At 43.7% G+C, this 21,169-nt stretch overlaps 2 protein-coding genes across 7 annotated transcripts in view; one reads left to right on the forward strand and one right to left on the reverse strand.

The window, feature by feature from the left end:
* The window catches only part of slc22a18 (solute carrier family 22 member 18), a 52,668-nt gene that overhangs the window by 25,856 nt on the left and 5,643 nt on the right, over positions 1-21,169 (forward strand). The gene's annotated exons all lie outside the window — the stretch shown is intronic.
* ndufs3 (NADH:ubiquinone oxidoreductase core subunit S3) overlaps positions 6,040-21,169 on the reverse strand; it is a 30,175-nt gene continuing 15,045 nt past the window's right edge. The window contains exons 4-7 of the mRNA XM_061664117.1: positions 13,889-14,038; positions 13,190-13,315; positions 8,821-8,940; positions 6,040-6,680 (exon numbers count right to left, since the gene is read on the reverse strand). Coding sequence (XP_061520101.1) covers positions 6,510-6,680; positions 8,821-8,940; positions 13,190-13,315; positions 13,889-14,038 — 567 coding nt within the window. The 3' untranslated portion in view covers positions 6,040-6,509. The remainder of the gene's footprint in view (positions 6,681-8,820; positions 8,941-13,189; positions 13,316-13,888; positions 14,039-21,169) is intronic.

Consider the following 21,169-nt stretch of genomic DNA (forward strand, 5'->3'; position numbering starts at 1 on the left):
ATACGATTCGACCTCTCAATAGAGCTTTCCCTGTTTCCCACAGCAGAGATGGGGATATGGTTGGGGAGTCGTTGAATTTCAAAAACCCATCCCATTTCTACCTCACAAAAGAATGAAAATCCGGGTCCTTCAATAGGGACGTGTTGAAGCACCATGTGGGCGGGGGTCCCAAACTTGACTGTTTTTAGATTGAGACAAATTGGTGCATGGTCGCTGATGATGATTGGATGTATTTTGGAGAGAATCCTTTGAGCTGCCAAATTGTTTGAAAGAAAGAAATCTATTCTCGTGAAAGAGTAGTGAACCGTCGAGAAAAATGTGTATTCTCTTATTGTATGTTTTGTCAGCCTCCATATGTCAACAAGACCAAAGTCGTCCATATACTGCTTGAGTATATTGGGGCATCGTGGCTGATTGCTATTTTTGAGATTTGAGCGATCTATTAGGGGCTTTAGCGTAAGGTTAAAATCACCTCCCATGATAATTGTAGAATTGGCTGACAAGTGTGAAAAAAGGCTGGATCATCTTTATTAGCAGCGTACACATTGACAATTGTGTAAAGTTTGTTAAATATTGTAGCCTGTATAATTATGTATCGGCCTTCTGGATCTGCGACTGTACTATTTATTTTAAAAAGTAGTCTTTTATGGACTTGTATTGAGTCTCCTCTTGGTCTACGGTTAAAAAAGGCCATGTAAATGGGTGCGTGAATCATAAATTTAATTAGATTGGGTACCATGTCTTCTTTGTTGTTGTTTTTGGGAGATTGTTTGGTATTGTGTTTACAAATGTTATTTAGAGACGGTGATAGAGATGCTATATTTAAGTACAGCAAAGCCAGGGTAGATGGAAGGGTAACGAACAAACACTGAACATAGAAAAACAAACAGCGATAAGGGGATAATAATAGTAATCAAACCTGTGGTGGTGGTTTGTGGTGCGCAAGAAGAGTTTTGAGTGACTTGTGTGTTTAGTGTGTGTGGAAAACAAGCAGAGCAGGAAAACAGACAGATAGGAGTGAGAATCCATGCTGGTTGCATGCGTGATTCCATTTTATTATCCATCCATCCATTTTCTGAGCCGCTTCTCCTCACTAGGGTCGCGGGCGTGCTGGAGCCTATCCCAGCTGTCATCGGGCAGGAGGCGGGGTACACCCTGAACTGGTTGCCAGCCAATCCCATTTTATTATTATTATTATTATTTGTTTTTTTTTTAATCGAAGCAAAAATGGAAAGAATGACACAAACTACAATACACTTTTGACAATTCATAACGACAACAGTGTCATGTACTGCCCTGCAGTACCGTCTCGGAGCCCGGATGGCGCTTTGCGCCCTCTCGTCTTCTCTCTCCCCTCCCCTCTCCGTTTCAGCTTCTCCTCAAGCCACGCACCTGTCTCCAATCAACCCTCATCACCGCCTACATTTAAGCCTGCTTGTTCCCGGTAATCCTCGCCAAAGTATTGCAGCCTCTCCTAGCGGCACCACGGCCCACCGCACTCATGTAAGCTGCTCAACTTAGTCTTAAGTTTACTTCTTAAAACTTTTGAGAGCTAAATTAAAATTCAAGTTCATCATGTGACCACCACCTTCTGAGGGGAAGCAGCCCAAGGTGCAGGTTGACCACAGACGTGGGGTCAGGTTGCGACTCACCAGAAGGCCCCATCCCAATCAAGAGGGGACAAATCGAGACACAACACTGCATTTTCAATAAACATCAGAATAATTAAAAAAATGTAACAACAAGCAGAGGTAGAATTTAAAACTCGCCTGTTCTACAGCAAAACTGTTCCAGCACAAAGGCATACAGATCCACCATTCTACAAGGTCATGCAGCTGAACAGGACAGGTTTAAAAAATATATATATATATTCAGTCTGAGGTCCTGAGCACTCTGGAGAAGGTTTTCGTCCAGGATATCACTGTACTTGGCCGCATTCATCTTTCCTTTGATTGTAACCAGTCGTCCTGTCCCTGCCGCTGAAAAACACCCCCACAGCATGGTGCTGCCACCAACATGCTTCTCTGTTGGGACTGTATTGGACAGGTGTTGAGCAGTGCCTGGTTTTCTCCACACATACTGCTTAGATTTAAGGCCAAACATTTCTATGTTGGTCTCATCAGACCAGAGAATCATATTTCTTACCATCTTGGAGTCCTTCAGGTGTTTTTTAGCCAACTACATGCGGGCCTTCATGTGCCTTGCCCTGAGGAGAGTCTTCCGTCGGGCCACTCTGCCATAAAGCCCCGACTGGTGGAGGGCTGCAGTGATGGTTGACTTTCTAGAACTTTCTCCCATCTCCCGACTGCATCTCTGAGCTCAGCCACAATGATCTTTGGGTTCTTCTTTACTTCTCTCACCAAGGCTCTTCTCCCCCGATTGCTCAGTTTGGCCAGACGGCCAGCTCTAGAAAGGGTTCTGGTCATTTCAAACGTCTTCAAGAATTATGGAGGCCACTGTGCTCTTAGGAACCTTAAGTGCAGCAGAATTTTTTTTGTAACCTTGGCCAGATCTGTGCCATGCCACAATTCTGTCTCTGAGCTCTTTGACCTCGGATAAGCGGTAGAAAATGGATAGATGGATGAACTTTTTTCTTACGACGTGATGTCAGCCGTGCAGCACGTTCAACCAGCTTACAGACGAAGTTGAGAGTTCTCACTTTTCCTTGAAAATATTATTTAAGCTCAGTATTTTACAACCCCAATTTCAATGAAGTTGGGACGTTGTGTTAAACAAAAACAGAATACAATGATTTGCAAATCATGTTCAACCTATATTGAATTGAATACACTACAAAGACAAGATATTTAATGTTCAAACTGAAAAACTTGATTGTCTTTCGCAAATAATCATTAATTTAATGATATTTAATGTTCAAACAAGATAAAATTGTTTTTACCAAATAATCATTAACTTAGAATTTTATCGCTGCAACACGTTCCAAAAAAGTTGGGACAGGGTCATGTTTACCACTGTGTTACATCACCTTTGCTTTTAACAACATTCAATACATGTTTGAGAACTGAGGACAGTAATTATTGAAGCTTTGAAGGTGAAATTCTTTCCCATTCTTGCTTGATGTACAGCTTCCGTTGTCGTATTTTACGCTTTATAATGCGCCAAAGATTTTCAATGGGAGACAGGTCTGGACTGCAGCCCGGCCAGTCTAGTACCCACACTCATTTACTACGAAGCCACACTGTTGTAACAAATGCAGAATGTGGTTTGGCATTGTCTTGCTGAAATAAGCAGGGGCATCCATGAAAAAGACGTTGCTTGGATGGCAGCATTTGTTTCTCCAAAACCTGAATGTACCTTTCAGCATTAATGGTGCCTTCCCAGATGTGTAAGTTACCCATGCCATTGGCACTAACACAGCCCCATACCATCACAGATGCTGGCTTTTGAACTTTGCATCCATAACAGTCCGGATGGTTCTGTTCCTCTTTGGCCTGGAGGACACGACATCCACAATTTCCAAAAACAATCTGAAAAGTGGACTCGTTGGACCACAGAGCACTTTTCCACTTTGCATCAGTCCATCTTAGATGAGCTCGGGCCCAGAGAAGCCGGCGGCGTTTCTGGGTGTTGTTGATAAATGGCTTTTGCTTTGCACAGTAGAGTTTTAAGTTGCTCTTACAGATGTAGCGCCGAACTGTATTTACTAACATTGGTTTTCTGAAGTGTTCCTGAGCCCATGTGGTGATATCCTGTACACATTGATGTTGGTTTGTGATGCAGTACCGTCTGAGGGCATTCAATGTTGCTTTTTGGCCTTGCCGCTTACATGCAGTGATTTCTCCAGATTCTCTGAACCTTTAGATGATGATATGGACCGTAGATGATGAAATCCCTAAATTCCTTGCAATTGTACATTGAGGATCATTGTCCTTAAACTGTTCGACTATTTTCTCACACACTTGTTCACAAAGAGGTGACCCTCACCCCATCTTTGCGAGTGACTGACTGAGCAATTCAGAGAAGCTCTTTTTATACCCAATCATGGCACCCACCTGTTCCCAATTAGCCTGTTCACCTGTGGGATGTTCCAAACAGGTGTTTCATGAGCATTCCTCAACTTTCTCAGCCTTTTTTGCCACCTTTCCCAGCTTTTTTGGAACGTCTTGCAGCCATAAAATTTAAGTTCATGATTATTTGCTAAAAACAATAAAGTTTATCAGTTTGAACATTTAATATATTGTCTTTGTAGTGTATTTAATTAACTATAGATTGAACATGATTTTCAAATAATTGTATTCTGTTTTTATTTATTTTTAACACAACGTCCCAACTTCATTGGAATTGGGGTTGTAAGTACTTGCCCACCCCGTGGGGGACTCAGCCAGGGGGTGCCACACAGCCCAAGTGAAGGGCCCCGACCAGTCCCAAAGGGAGCGGCACGGGTACAGACCACCACCACCCCCACCATGGGGGCCCCAACCACCAACAGGGCCCAACGCAGGAGCCAGCTGCCACCCAAAAAGTCACAGTCCGCCAAAAGCAAGCCATGTTAAGCGCCCGCCACGAGCAATGATGGGTGAGAGCACCAGGAGTGGGGGCAGGAAGGTGGGGACCCAAGGGGTGGAGGACCCCCATTCGCAGGGCGCAGGGGTCAAGCCAAGAGAAATGTGAAGACCCAACACCAACCCAATTACTGTGGTTACCAGGTCCACGACTGGCAACCCTTATCCCTCTACCGTGATCGTGTGGTGTAGTGCATTAAAATTGGGGAGACTGGTGGGGGTGGGCCGAGACACGGGGCAATGATGACCCACAACCCTCACCCCCACTCAGGCCAAAGCATGTACGAATGTATGTATGTGGTCTGCAAAAGTATTTTGTTCAACAGATATCTCACCACAGAGCCACCAAAAGATGACAATAGCTGGTGTTTAGGCTTTGTTCATGTATATCATATCATATTTGCATGAAACGTTTTACATGTATTAACTTTTGTCCGAATACACTAACCATAAAAAAAGAACAACCTTTTTGCAAGTTCCGCTTCAGAATCATAATCAGAATCATCTTTACTTGCCAAGTATGTCAAAAACACACAAGGAATTTGTCTCCGGTAGTTGGAGCCGCTCCACTACGACAACAGACAGTCAATTGACAGAGAACACTTTGGAGACATTAAGACATTGAAAAAACAGTCAGAGCAATAAAACCTTGCCAGTAATGTGGTAATTCCAGTACATTTATTTATTGACAGTCCTCTAGCAATTAAAGCAGTTTGAAATGACTCAGAGAACAATAGTCCGGCGCAATGACCATTGTGCAAAGGGCGCAGAATGCTTAAGTGTGGCAGTGAACCACGGTTTGTTGTTATTGATCGTGTGGCATGACTTCGTTGGTACACACACACACACACGTCTTCACAGAAACTGATATAGGATGTGACAGTGTCCGTATATTCATCCAGGCTGCCAGCTGAAATTTCAAAGACACTCCAATCTGTGCAGTCTCAACAGCTTTGAAATTCTCTCTTTGCTCATTGGTCCACTTTTTCACTGTTTTCACCGTAGGCTTCGCACATTTTAAGTTATTGGCTGTATGTTGGTATTAAGCGAATTAAGCAGTGATCAGACGAGGGGGGGTCAGAACGAATGAATGAAAACATTGCAATGTTAACAGCAATGTTGACTATTACAAATAGAAACGTGTTACACTGAACATAATTATACAGTTAAGGTGCTTGAAAACAGTTACACTTATTACATTCTGCAGTTTATGGAAGTTCACTTCAGCAGAGAAAGTTTGGCAACCACTGGCTTAACCTATCTACGACTGCCAGTTCGTACAAGCACACGCTCACATCCATTGCATGGATCCAATGGTTTTGGGTAATCTATGTAACGCCTCTAAAAAATTTGTTCTAATGCTAATTAGAATATTCCTCCAACACTATTTAGGCAAACATTGCATACATGTACACAGTTATCTGATTCAACTAATCTCATCAATTACTTTTAGAAACCAAGCAAATTTACATGAAGGCCCTTTAAATAGGAAAAAAGATAGTCGCCTTTCATTTCATTTTCCTATAACTATACCATCTGATCAAAACAATCTCCCATTTACTATTTTTATTTTATTTTTTCCCCAATTTTTCTACCTTACAGTTCTCCACTTCATCCTGTGGACCGGATTATACTCCCATGCTAGCCATCTTTATTTTGGTTAACACCTTACTTTTAAGTACGCATTACCAAAAATTCAAAACATTCAGACAGAACAAATTACAGCTCCAGTAATGGTGCCATTGCATGCTTCACGCTCAGCAATCTAGTCATTTGGAGATCTAAAATATGTCAGAACTTACTTACGTAGTGTTCAACACAGCCTTCAGAAATGATGGTGAAGGTAGTTTTGCACATTAGTTGGTGTGACGTGTGTAAATAACACAGCATTATTCTTTTTACTATTAGCACTTTTATTTACATAAATATTTCTGTGGGTTTAAAAAAAGGGTTGGAAACCCACACTACAATGAGAGAGGGGGTCCATCACTTCTTCTCAGGAGCCTCGGCTCCAGCTTCCAGTGTGGGCGGCACTTCCTTGTTCTCTCGGTGCGCGGGGAACACCTCCCACGGTGTGTTCAAGTCAAACTTCCTAAACTCCTGTGCCAGCTCCACTGGCTCCGCTACCACACGCTTCAGCTCATCATCGTAGCGCACCTGGCAGGACAGGTTCAATTATTGGACTTTCTTGTAAAATGTGCTTATAGTTTGAACTCATCTCTCTAATGTTCTAACTCTTCAGTAGTATACAATGGAATGTTCAAATTTGAATGCCCCAAAAGTGGTACAGTTTAACCACAATTTCTGCTAGAAATTCAAATTAAATTTGGAATTCAAGCCCATTATCCAAAAATCTTTCAAACATTGTTTTGCATTTTTCAAATTACTTTACCAAGCAGATGCATACAATTAAATTACAACACTTAAATATGCTGCCCACAACACACATTTACAGCATTACTTCAAAAAAATCCTACAAAGTGACTATAACAGTACAGATGCCTACATCACACTGCAAACACCTCCCTCTGCCCTCTCCATTACACATTTTTTAGGCTAAAGTAGCATTATACGAGTTGATATGTTACAGTTTCTAGGATTATATGCCCCTAACGTGATAAATCCCACTTAAAAAGATGAGAGAGGCCTGTAATTTTCATCATAGGTATAACTCACCTATGAGAGACAAAATGAGAAGAAAAAAAAAAATTCCAGAAAATCACATTGATTTTGAAAGAATTTATGAGCAAATTATGGTGGAAAATAAGTATTTGGTCACCTACAAACAAGCAAGATTTCTAGCTCTCACAGACCTGTAACTTCTTAAAGAGACTCCTCTGTCCTCCACCCGTTACCTGTATTAATGGCACCTGTTTGAACTCCTCAGTATAGAAGACACCTGTCCGCAACCTCAAACAGTCACACTCCAAACTCCACTATGGCCAAGACCAAAGAGATGTCAAAGGACACCAGATACAAAATTGTAGACCTGCACCAGGCTGGGAAGACTGAATCTGCAAGAGGTAAGCAACTTGGTGTGTGTCAACTATGGGAGCAATTATAAGAAAATGGAAGACATACAAGACCACTGACAATCTCCCTCGATCTGGGGCTTCCACGCAAGATCTCACCCTGTGGGGCCAAAATGATTACAAGAACGGAAAGCAAAAATCCCAGAACCACACGGGGGTACGTAGTTGAATGACCTGCAGAGAGCTGGAACCAAATTAAAAAAGGCTACAATCAGTAACACACTACGCCGCCATGGACTCAAATCCTGCAGTGCCAGACGTGTCACCCTGCTTAAGCCAGTATATGTCCAGGCCCGTCTGAAGTTTGCTCGAGAGCATTTGGATGATCCAGAACAGGATTGGGAGAGTGTCACATGGTCAGATGAAAACAAAATAAAACGTTTTGGTAAAAACTCAACTTGTCATGTTTGGAGGAGAAAGAATGCTGATTTGCATCCAAACAACACCATACCCACTGTGAAGCATGGGGGTGGAAACATCATGCTTTGGGGCCGTTTTTCTGCAAAAGGGACCAGGACGACTGAGCCGTGTAAAGGAAAGAATGAATGGGGCCATGTATCGTGAGTTTTTGAGTGAAAACCTCCTTCCATCAGCAAGGGCATTGAAGATAAAACGTGGCTGGGTCTTTCAGCATGACAACGATTCCCAAACACACACCCCGTGCAACGAAGGAGTGGCTTCGTAAGAAGGAACTGGAGTGGCCTAGCCAGTCTCCAGATCCCAACCCCATAGAGAATCTTTGGAGTGAGTTGAAAGTCTGTGTTGCCCAGCGACAGGCCCAAAACATCACTGATCTAGAGGAGATCTGCATGGAGGAATGGACCAAAATACCAGCAACAGTGTGTGAAAACCTTTTGAAGACTTAACAGAAAACATTTGAACTCTGTCATTGCCAACAAAGGGTATAAAAGTTTTGAGATGAACTTTTGTTATTGACCAAATACTTATTTTCCACCATAATTCAGAATGTGATTTTCTGGATTTTTGTTTTCTCATTTTGTCTCAGGTGAGGTATACCAATGATGAAAATTACAGGCCTCTCATCTTTTTAAGTGGGAGAACTTGCACAATTGGTGGCTGACAAATACTTTTTTGCCCCACTGTATGTCAAATGTTACCTAAAGCATTGTCTGGAAAGGTTTTATGATGGCAACAGTTAAGAGCCTGGAACAAATTCACTGTTACATTATTTCCTAGAACTTTGGCAGTTCCGCTGTATTAGGAAGAAAAGTAGTTGGGTGCATATATTGCCTCTCAAAAGTCACCTCAACATATCCTGACAGAGGGAAGTCTTTCCGGAATGGATGACCCTCAAATCCATAGTCTGTCAGAATGCGCCTCAGGTCAGGGTGGTTGGCAAAGAACACACCATACATATCCCAAACCTTAAAGAGAAAAGAAAAAAGCAACAACCTCACACATGCACAGTTGGGTATATGACTTGAGAACAGCTGAGAAAATCCCCCCCCCCCCAATGGCAAATGTATGGACTTGTGCAGTTGGTGATAGTGATGCGAATTGCGGCTCTTTTGGATCGGTTCACGTCACTCTTTTGGCTCCCAAACAGCTTTGTTACTAAATTTATTACTAAAAAATGTAAAATTGTGTGTATTAACATAAAAAAACATGCAATATTTTTTCCATTGTTTATCATAAAAATATGCCCCCTCCTGGAGCCGTCACCTTATCGTGGTGGAGGGGTTTGTGTGCCCCAATGATCCTAGGAGCGAAGTTGTCTGGGGCTTTAAGCCCCTGGTAGGGTCATCCATGACAAACAGGTCCAAGATGAAGGACCAGACGAAGCATGACTCAAAGAACCCCTTTTGATGCAAAAAATAATTGGACCTCGTTTTCCCTCACCCCTCTGGAGTCAGGCCTGGAGGTGGGGCTCGATGGCGAGCACCTGGTGGCCAGGCACACCCCGTAAAGGCAATGTGGGTCAACCCCTCCCATGAACTTACCACCTGTGGGAGGGGTTAAAAGGGGTCGGATGCAATGTGAGGTGGGCAGCGGCTGACGGCAAGGACCTTGGCGGTCTGATCCAACAGAAGCTAGCTCTTGGGCCGTGGAACGTCACCTCTCTGGCAGGGAAAGAGCCTGAGCTGGTGTGCAAGGTCGAGAAATTCCAACTGGATATAGTCCGGCTCGCCTCGACACACAGCTTGGGCTCCGGTAGGAGTCTTCTCGAGAGGGGTTCGACTCTCTTCCACTCTGGACTTGCCCACTGTAACAGGTGCTGAGCATGTGTGTGCATACTGATTGGCTCACGACTCGGTGCCTATACGTTGGGGTTCACCCCGGTGGACGAGAGGGTAGCCTCCTTCCGCCTCCGGACGACTGTTGTTTGTGACTATGCACCAAATACCAGTTCAGAGTACCCACCCTTTTTGGAGTCTTTGGAGGGGGTTCTCGAGAGCACCCCTGCTGGGGACTCCCATGTTCTTCTGGGGGATTTCAACACTCACGTGGGCAATGAAAGTGAGACCTGGAAGACTGTGGTTGGGAGGAACACACATCTCCCCACCCCACCCGCCTCCCGATCAGAACCTGAGCGGTTTTCGGTTATTGGACTTTCGTGCTCGTCATGGATTGTCCATAACTAACACCTTGTTCATAGGTGTTAAGGGTGTCCATATGTGCACTTGGGCCCAAGACACCGTAGGCCGCAGTTCAATGATTGACTTTATGGTCGTGTCAACGGACTTGCAGCCGTACATCTTGGACACTCAGGTGAAGAGAGAGGCGGAGCTGTAAATTGACCACCAATATGCCGCTCTGACCTGGCAGACCCAAGCGTTATGTGAGGGTTTGTTGGGAATGTCTGGCAGAGTGCCCTGTCAGAAGGATTTTCAACTCCCACATCTGGCAGAACTTGGAGCACATCCTGTGGAGCACTTTGAGTCTGAGTGGACTATGTTCTGCGCCTCCATTGTTGAGGCAGCTGACCAGAGCTGTGGCTGTAAGGTGGTCGGTGCCTGTCGTGGCAGCAACAACCGAATCTGTTGGTGGACACCAGCTGTAAGGGATGCCGCCTAGCTGAAGAAAGAGTCTATCGGGCCTTTTTGGCTTGAGGGTCTCCAAAGGCAGCTGACGGGTACTGGCTAGCCAAGCAGAATGCTGCTTTGGTGGCCGCCAAGGCAAAAACTCTGGTGTGGGAGGATTTTGGTGAGGCCATGGAGAACGACTTTCGGACGGCTTCAATGAAATTCTGGTCCACTATTCGGCGTCTCAGGCTGAAGAAGCAGTCCACCATCAACACTGTGTATAGTGGGGATTGGGAACTGCTGACCTCAATTTAGGACTTGTGAGTCGGTGGGCGAAATACTTCGAAGACCACAATTCGAGGAAGCAGAGTCTGGGGATTCTGAGGTGGCCTCTACTATCTCCGAGGTTGAGGTCAACGAGGTGCTTAAAAAGCTCCTCGGTGGAAGGACCGGGGATGGATCAGAATCAGAATCATCTTTATTTGGCAAGTATGTCCAAAACACACAAGGAATTTGTCTCCGGTAGTTGGACCCGCTCTAGTACAACAGACAGTCAATTTACAGAACACTTTGGAGACATAAAGACATTGACAAAAAACAATTGTGCAAAAAGATGCAGAGTCCTCTAGCACATAGAGCAGTTCAAATGACTAATATTGCAATAGTCCGGAGCAATGACCATTGTGCAAAGGGCGCTGAGACTTCAAGGAGTGTATGAGATCTGCCCCAGAGTTCCTACAGGCTCTGGATGTTGTAGGGCTGCCCCGGTTGACAGGTCTCTGCAACGTCGTGTGGACATTGCTTCTGGATTGGCAGACCGGGGTAGTGGTACCCCTTGTTAAGAAGAGGGACCAGAGGGTGTGTTCCAACTAAAGAGGGGATGAATGGTAAGCTCTATTTGGGGGTGATGGACAGGAGGGTCCGTTTGGAAGTCAAATCTCAGATTCCGGAGGAGCAGTGTTGTTTTCGGCCTGGCCGTGGCACATTGGATCAGCTCAAAAGCCTCAGGAGGGTTCTGGAGGGTACATGGGAGTTCACCCAACCAGTCTACATGTGTTTTGTGGACTTGAAAAAGGTGTTCGACTGTGTCTGTTGGGGACCCCTGTGGAGGGCGCTTTAGATGTATGGTGTACTGGACCCGCTGATAAAGACTGTTTGGTCCCTGTACGACTGGTGTCAGAGTTTGATCCGAATTGCCGGCAGTAAGATTACTCCGCCTTGGCTGCCCTGTGTCGCAGAATTTCTAGGCATAACCAACGCGTTGAGGGGGTCCGGTTTGGTGAGGTCAGTATTACATCTCAGCTTTTTGCAGTTGATGTGGTTCTGATGGCTTCATCAAGCAGTGCTCTTCAACTCTCACGGGAACGGTTCAAAGCGGCTGGGATGAAAATCAGCACCTCCAAATCTGAGAGCTTGGTCCTCAGTCGGAAAATGGTGGCGTGTCCTCTCCAGGTCGAGGAGGAGCTCGTGCCACAAGTGGAGGAGTTCAAGTATCTCAGGGTCTTGTTCACGAGTGAGAGAAGAATGGAGCGGGAGATTGACAGGGGGATCGGTGCATTGTCTGGAGTGATGCAGACTTTGTTCTGGTAAAAGGAGCTGAGCCGAAAGGTGAAGCTCTCAATTTACCGATCAAGCTACGTTCCTACCCTCACATACGGTCATGAGCTGTGGGTCGTGATCAAAACAAAAAGATTGCGGATACAAGCGGCCAAAATGAGTTTCATTCGCAGGGTGTCCATGCGCTCCTTGAGACATAGGGTGAGAAGCTTGGTCATCAAGCTCAGAGTCAAACTACTGCTGCTCCGCATCGAGAGGAGTCAGATGAGGTGGCTCGGGCATCTGATTAGGATGCCCCTGGACGCCTCCCTGTTGAGGCGTTCTGGGCATGTCCCACCAGGAGTCGGCCCAATGGATGACCTAGGACATGCTAGAGAGACTATTTCTCTCAGCTGGCCAGGGATCGCCTCGGGATTCCCCTGGAAGAGCTGGACGAAGTGGCTGGGGAATTGGCAGTCTGGGTTTCCCTGCTTAAGCTGTTGCCCCCGTGACCTGACCTCAAATAAGCGGGATAAAATGGATGGATGGATAAAAATATGCATTTATTCACTCTATATGGTGCAACAATAAACTAAATTAACTTAAGTGTGGAGCCACCTCGATAACAGATTTTTTTGCAGACTTTATAGTGCCGTTGTAATATAATTTAATCATCTTTATTGTCATGAACATGCATGCATGCACATGAAATTTGTTCTCTGCATTTTTACCCATCACAGTGAACACACATACACACTTGTTAATGGAAGACACTGGAGCAGAGGGCAACTTAAGCACCCGGGGAGCGTTGTCAAAGTTTAAATGTGTCCAGATTTTACCCTCTTCCTGCTGTCACTCATTTTGTTAACTTTTCCTTATCAGCGTGCTTGTGTTGTCTGTTGTGGCCTTTTGCCCTCTCTCTCTCTCTCTCTCTCTCTCTCGCTCATCTTCCTCATCTGTGTGCTCTGTAATGTGTTGCTGCCTTCCTCTGCTTTGTGCAGTCAGAGACAGAGAGACGATGCCATACATATTGACCAATGACATGGTTCACTTCAACGATCCGGATCTTTAGAGCCGTTCCGTTCGCGGCAGACATCACTAGCTCATGACTCACCTCCCTCTCGTACCAGTTGGCAGCCATGTGGACGGGAACAGCAGAGTCCACCGGTGTGAGTTCGTCTGTGTATGTCTTAACTCGAATACGAGAGTTGTAGCGTAGTGACAGCAGGTTGTACACAATCTGAAAACCAACACACAATACATTGAACAACTGATGTTTTAATTAGTGCAAACAGCTGTCATCAAATTAGGAATAGGTGGTTTGCTCTATGACAATGATAACACAAAGTGTGCTACTTTAAAGGAACTGCCTGAAGTGATCAGAGACAGAATTGTGGCAAGGCACAGATCTGGCCAAGGTTAAAAAAAAAATAATAATAATAATTAAAAAAAAAAATCTGCTGCACTTAAAGTTCCTAAGAGCACAGTGGCCTCCATAATCCTTAAATGGAAGACGTATGGGACGACCAGAACCCTTGGACTTCCTTTATGCCAATGTGAAGGGAAGCATACAGCTCTTCTCTCCTTACTCTGGGGAATATAACCACAATTTGAACACTCTTTTTTTATTTAAAATGAATATTTAATGTATTTATTTAGCATTATTATTACTTTGTTTTATTTATGTACAGCACTATTAAACCTGCAGTCGTTTTTAAAGTACTCTATAAATAAGGCTGAGTAGACAAGACACCAGGGTTTTAAATTGTGAGAAAAAGGCTCCTTTGAGAGAACGCAAAAAGAACTGCAGTACCTCAAAGCGGTTTTGACGTGTAGGAATGTCCACAGCGGTGAGGTCGATCATGTTTCTGAACTGAGCATTGGTGTGGTCCCTCAAGAAAGTCAGCACAGGGATCACGCCGTCAGGATGGATCATCACCTCCAGCTCATTATAACACGTCACCTAAACACACACACAGCTTTTATATATATAAAAAAAAAAAAAAAAAAAAAAAAAAAAGCAACACCTAGACATTGATTATGTTACACTTGTTCTATGTGAGAGTCCCAGGATGCACATGTCTGGAAACAATGAGTCCCAGCCCTGGAACAATGAGCCACTGGAAATATCATGGAATACATCTACAGTAATCCTATATCACGGTTCTTGCTTCACGGTCCCGCTATATTGCAGATTTTTATTACAGTTGTTACTCTATTTTTTTATGTTTGTACATTAATTTTGTGTTATCTATTGCTCTTGCTCTAGTGTTTAGGCCTACGACAACAGCAATTTTTTTAGGACGATATATTTTCACAAAAACTATCACAAATAGTATTGTTGATTTTTTTAATGCCACAGATAATGATAGAGATTAATAACTTTACTATGTAAAATAACTTGATTCTAAAGAATATTGAACATTGGCATTGTAATGTAGAACAATAAGTACAATATCTTCAATAAATAAAAAATAAATAAAACAGGCAGGCTCTGTTCACAAAAATTTACGTAAAGGCTCCATATTTTGGCTATTTAGACCTCCAAACAGTGATTAACATGGACTTAGTATCAAAGTGTCAGTTTAATTTTAAAAAACACTTTGGTTTTGTCATACCAATGTCCAGAAAAGGCCCCTCTGACAGTTACTTCTGTTTGACCCAGTTTTGTATCTGCTTTGTCCATATTTGGCGAGGACCACCCCCTTTCCTGATTGGTTGGTAGAAGACACAGCCATCACTACTTGTGAGAGCATAGATGTTTGTTATGTTGAAAGCGCTGGCTCGGGAGTGGAGAGGTAGATGGAGATCTTCGCTAGTGATGTAGATAAGCTCGAGAAATTCTAATGACCTGATTACAGGCCACCCGGCAGAAAAACGTCTGTCACTCAGGAATGTGTGGACGATTTTAATTCCTATTTCACTATACTGATGCACCATAGAAACAATATAACATTGCAAATATGAAAAACGGTTGGTTGGGTAAAATACAGGAAATAAACATTTGGCAGAGAAGTAGAGTCATTAACCCACTAAAGTGGCCAAAATAAATATCCACAGAGAAGAGTGTTCTTAAAAAAACCACCGAAATTTTAATGATTTAAAAAATAAATAAATGAATCACCATGTATGTAAAATAAGGCCTGCCCTCGAGCTGCAGGACTGTGAGACCTTCACCCACATACATGTACAGGTCAAAGCTATTTTGAGCTCTGTGCTGAAAAAAAAAAAAAAAAAAAAAAAAAAAGACCAAGGATGTTGTATACGGTTAGATAAAATGCCGTACAAGGGGACAAAATGCATGGTACGGTGACACGTTTCCAGCGGTAAGATTAGACAGCATACCAGTTTCCAGTGTCCATCTGCTAAACTATTGGGACGCCTTCTGGCTGAAAAATAATCTCCTCCTTTAAATGTGTGATATCGTGGGGTTGTGAAAAACAGAGTCCGATATATCCAGTACTGCATCACAAAACGATGTAAAATTAGGTATTTGGCAATGTATACCTCAATTACCATTAGTAAAATATGGGATGCATGTTTTTAAAGTTTACAGTAAAAAAAAAACTTTTTCTGAGCAGTCAAAACAAAGAATCAACCGTTTATTTATCATCAGTCAACAAAAAGAACATGAATTTATAACGAAAACTGTGTGGCAAGAAGAGAGGTAAACAATGGTGATCGCTGATTGGTCAAAAGCAGAGCTGTCAAATATTAGGGAACGCCCATATTGTGTAACAGAAAACACTGAATGCTCATTCGTTCCGGGCGTAACACTAAATTATACATTTCTTAAATTAATTCCATGAAATAAACAATATTTAAAAAAAACAAAAACAACACAAAAATGGCGCGTCAACGTTGAACAGTTGCCCAACCTCCCTGCTTCCTGGGTACGACCACTGACTGCACGGTGCACACTATTTTATGATGAACCCCTCCCTGGCTACGGAGCCTCGGAAGCGAAAAGTTCAGAGAGTAACAAATTAATACAGCTCTGGAGGTAAAAATGTAAATTCACGACATTTCAGGATGCCATCTGAACCGGAAATTAATTTGTACGTTGCTGCGCATCTCACTTCAGAACGAGGCAAGGTCAGAAGATAAGAAAAAAAACTAGTAATAAATATTTGTAATAAGATAATCTTTATTAGTCCCACAATGAGGAAATTTGCATGGATTCAGTAGCAACAGTGAATACAGGAAATAAATACATCATATAAATAGCATGCAAGAGAATCAGAATCATCTTTATTTGCCAAGTATGTCAAAAAACACACAAGGAATTTGTCTCCGGTAGTCGGAGCCGCTCTAGTACGACAACAGTCAGTTGACAGAGAATACTTTTGAGACATAAAGACATATATATATATATATATATATATAAAAAAAAGAACAGTCATTGAGCAATAAAAGCTTGTCAGCAATGTGGTCATGCCGGAACAATGTTTTTTTTTTTTTTTGGGACAATTGTGCAAAAAGATGCAGAGTCCTCTAGCAATTAGAGCAGTTTGAAATGACTAATAGAACAATAGTCCAGTGCAATAACCATTGTGCAAAGGGCGCAGAGACTTCAAGAAATGTATGCAGTTTAAAGTGACTAGTGGTGCGATAATCTGGGACAATGTCGATTGTGCAAATGTTGCAGATGCTACTAAGGCACATGAGTGCCCAGTATTGGTCAACAACAGATATGCAAAGAGTGGAACGTGGCGAGACTACAGGAAGTTCTCGAGTTACGACGTACTCGACCTACGACGTTTCGACTTTACGACGCCCGTGCCTCATCCACCATTTTGTCCCCAGCACCATAGTGTTTCTGCTTAGCTAGTGCACAGTGCTTGTCTGTGTTTGTGCGCCGGGAGTATCTTTGCCTTTTTCGCCCTTTTTCACACTCTCAGCAGTAATGTTAAGTACAGCATCTTATTTTAATGTATTTTAGTTTATTTATACGAAGTGTTAACCTTTTCTGCTACGGTCACCTGACCGTGGTCGGGAGACGCCCTCTCCAGGGCCGAGGTTGTCCTCCTCGGGGTTAACTCCCTTCTCTCGTTGCACAGCTGAGCTGGGTGGCGGCAACAATAAAGGCACGAAGTACCGATTTGTTGCTTTAATGGCTTTATTAGCTCCTCTGCACATTCAACGTCAACGGGTCCTCCGCTAATCACTACACTTGCCACTGTACACACTCGCACCTGCGTCGTCCGGCGGGACTGTGAAGGAGGAAGGAGTGCGTTCGTGTTCAGCTCCAGGTGTTGTCGGCCGCACCACAGCTCCAGACGCTCCACAGACTTTTCACCGTCTTTGATGACGCCGATGACTGTGGTGTCGACGCTGAGGTGGAGAACCTTGGAGGAGAGGAGGTCAGGGACGATGGTGTTGAACGTGGAGCTGAAGTCCACGAACAGGATCCTCGCGTAGGTCCCCGCGCCGTTGTGGTGTTCCAGGATGAAGTGCAGTCTCATGTTGACTGCATCATCTGTGGACCTGTTTGCTCTGTAAGCAAACTGCAGGGGGTCCAGCAGGGGACCTGTGACGCTCTTGAGGTGGTCTAGCACGAGGCTTTCCAAGGACTTCATGACCACAGATGTCAGGGCGACAGTCCTATAGTCATTCAGACCAGAGTTTGCAAGTTTCTTGGGGACTGGGATGATGGTAGAGCGTTTGAAACAGGATGGTACTTTTCACAGTTCCAGAGATCTACTTGCCGTCGTGTGAAGACGGGAGCGAGCTTGTCCGCGCAGACTTTGAGGTAGGATGGAGACCCAAGGTCTGGGCCTGCCGCTTTGTTAATCTTTTATTGTTTGAAAATGCGTCTCACATCCTGTTCGTGGATGGTCAACGCAGAAATTCAGAGGTGTGATGGTGGTCGGTGGTGCGGCTGGGTGGTTGTGGGGTGTAAAGGTGTCCTTTTCAAATATGCAGAAGAAGGTGTTCAAGTCGTCGGCTCGTCTTTTATCGTTCTCAGCTTGGGGGGATCGTCGCTTGTAATTGATTAGCGATTGTAATGCATGCCAGACTGATTTAGGGTCATTAGCGGTAAACTGTTTTATTAAACTTTACTGCATAGTTTCTTTTTGCAATATTAATTTCTTTAGTCAGGTGGTTTCTAGCGCAATTATACAGGGCCCTATCCCCACTTCGATGTGTGTCCTCTTTGGCCTGGCAAAGTTAAGTTTGGCAGTGAACCACGGCTTGTTGTTACTGAACGCGTGAAATGACTTTGTTGGTACACACGTCTTCACAGAAACTGATATAGGATGTGACAGTGTCCGTATATTCATCCAGGCTGCCAGCTGAATTTTCAAAGACACTCCAGTCTGTGCAGTTTAGACAGCTTTGAAGTTCTCTTTGCTTCGTTGGTCCACTTTTTCTATGTTTTCACCGTTGGCTTCGCGCATTTAAGTTCTTGCCTGTATGTTGGTATTAAGTGAATTAAGCAGTGATCAGACGAGCCCAGAGCTGCACGAGGTTTGGCATGGTATGAGTTATTCAGCGTAGTATAGCAGTGGTCTAAAATTTTATTTTCCCTGGTAGGACAGTCAATGTGCTGCTTGTATTTAGGGAGTTCGTGGTTGAGTTTAGCTTTGTTAAAGTCCTCAAGAATAATGAGAGGTGAGTCTGGGTGTTTTTTTCCCAATTTCATTTCGAGGAGAGTAGAATGGCTTATAGTTCAAAAACAGCTACTCCAAATCCAGGCTGCGGTATGTGCTGAGGTCCATGATGTCAGAACACCATTTTTCATTGCTATAGAAGCAAATCCCGCCACCTTTTGTTTTCCCCGATAACTCCATGACGCGGTCTGCCCTGTGAAGATGGAAGCCGGGAAGCATTATGGCACCGTTGGGGCAGAGTTCACAAAGCCAAGTCTCCATTAAACACAGGGCGGCGGAACATCTGAAGTCTTTACTGGTCTTTGTCAGAAGATGAAGCTCGTCCATTTTGTTGGGTACGGAGCGTAGATTCGCGAGGTGGATCAACGGGAACGTCAATCTGTACACTCTCTTCCGGAGCTTAACTTTGATGCCAGCGCGCTTCCCCCTTCGGCGCCAACGTCTCCATTCACCATAGATCGCAGCCGCCGCCCCGGTGAGTAACTCGGTGGGGAAAAAAACTGAGCGAATTTGCGAAAGTTGGTGAAAGAAAGTCTGAGGTAGACTCTCCCTGATGTTCAGTAATTCCTCCCTTGTGTAAGTGAGTCACGTAATGTCTCCAAAGATGAACGAAAACCACAAAAACAAAGACAATACTAGACAGGACGTAACAGAGGCGTCCACACGGATAACCGCCATCTAATGATAAGACATCTGTACAAGTATATTCACAAATTAGAAACCTTTATCATACATTTAGCACGTTTCAATTCAATCAAACAGTTGACTTCACCTCAAAACCTTCACTTCTAAATCAACCTAGTGTAGCGTTGCAGAGGAATATACAGTGGGTACGTAAAGTATTCAGACACCGTTAAATTTTTCACTCTGTTATTTTTCAGCCATTTGCTAAAATCATTTAAGTAATTTTTTTTGCTAAAATCATTTAAGTTCATTTTTTTCCTCATTAATGTACACACAGCACCCCATAAAACTGAATTGTTCAAATGTTTGCAGATTTATTAAAAAAAAAAAACTGAAATATCACACAGCCATAAGTATTCAGACCCTTTGCTCAGTATTTAGTAAAAGCACCCTTTTGAGCTAATCCAGCTAGGAGTCTTTTGGGAATTCTGCAAGTTTTTCACAACTGGATTTGGGGATCCTCTGCCATTCCTCCTTGCAGATCTTCTCCAGTTCTGTCAGGTTGGATGGTGAACATTGGTGGACAGCCATTTTCACGTCCCTCCAAAGATGCTCAATTGGGTTTAAGTCAGCGCTCTGGCTGGGCCATTCAAGAACAGTCACGGAGTTGTTCCGAAGCCACTCCTTTATTTTAGCTGTGTGCTTAGGGTTATTGTCTTGTTGGAAGGTGAACCTTTGGCCCAGTCTGAGGTCCTGAGTACTCTGGAGAAGGTTTTCGTACAGGATATCCCTGTACTTGGCCGCATTTATCTCTCTTTTGTTTGCAACCAGTTGTCCTGTCTCTGCAGCTGAAAAACAACCCCACAACATGATGCTGCCACCACCATGCTCCACTGTTGGGACTGATTGGACAGGTGATGAGCAGTGCCTGGTTTTCTCCACACATACCGCTTAGAATTAAGGCCAAAAAGTTCTATCTTGGTCTCATCAGACAAGATAATCTTATTTCTCACCATCTTGGACTTGTTGGAAGTATGACTCTATTTTTATATATAGGTTTGGCTAAGCACACACTGAGTTGATAAAAACAGTAACCCTTATCTGAAATTATCAGGTCTTGGGTCTTTCCAGAGATGTTCAATTGGATTCAAGTCTAGGCTCTGCCTGGGCCTCTCAAGGACATTCACAGGCTGCTCCTGAAGCCACTTGTCATCTTGGCTGTGTGCTTTGGGTCATTGTCATGTTGGAAGGTGAATCGACGCCCTAATCTAAGTTCCAAAGCACTCTGGAGCAAGTTCTCGAAGTATTTATCTATATTTGGCAGCTGTCATCTTACCCTCTGCAGACTAGTCGCCCAGTTCCTGCAGCAGAAAAACAGCTGCACAGCAGAAAAAGAGCCCCCACAGCATGATGGTGCCACAACCATGCTTCACAGTAGGGATGGTGTTTGCCAGGTGATGAGCAGGGCCTCTTCTTCTGACGCTTGCAATTTAAGTCAAAAAGCGTTATTTTGGTTTCATCAGACCAGAGAATTTTGTCTGAGAATCGTTTTTTTTTTTTTTTTAAAACCTGTCCTATTCAGAGGCATGGCCTTGCAGAAAGGTGGATCTATAATGCCTTTGTGCTAGAACAGTTTTGCTGTGCAACCATGGAGTTTGAAATACTCCATCTGCTTATTTTAAGATTTTTTTTGTTTTTCTTGTTTATTGAAAATGCAGCTGGACAGAAAATGGTTTTAGGGGACAAACAGAGGGACAAAGTGGACAAGGGGACTAGGGGTGTAAACCACAGCAGAACAATAGTGAGACAGTCTAGATATTTGAACACAAGTAACATTACAACAGTTATTTGTAGAT

Source organism: Phycodurus eques, chromosome 2, assembly GCF_024500275.1.
Source record: "Phycodurus eques isolate BA_2022a chromosome 2, UOR_Pequ_1.1, whole genome shotgun sequence".
NCBI classification, from domain to species: Eukaryota; Metazoa; Chordata; class Actinopteri; order Syngnathiformes; family Syngnathidae; genus Phycodurus; species Phycodurus eques.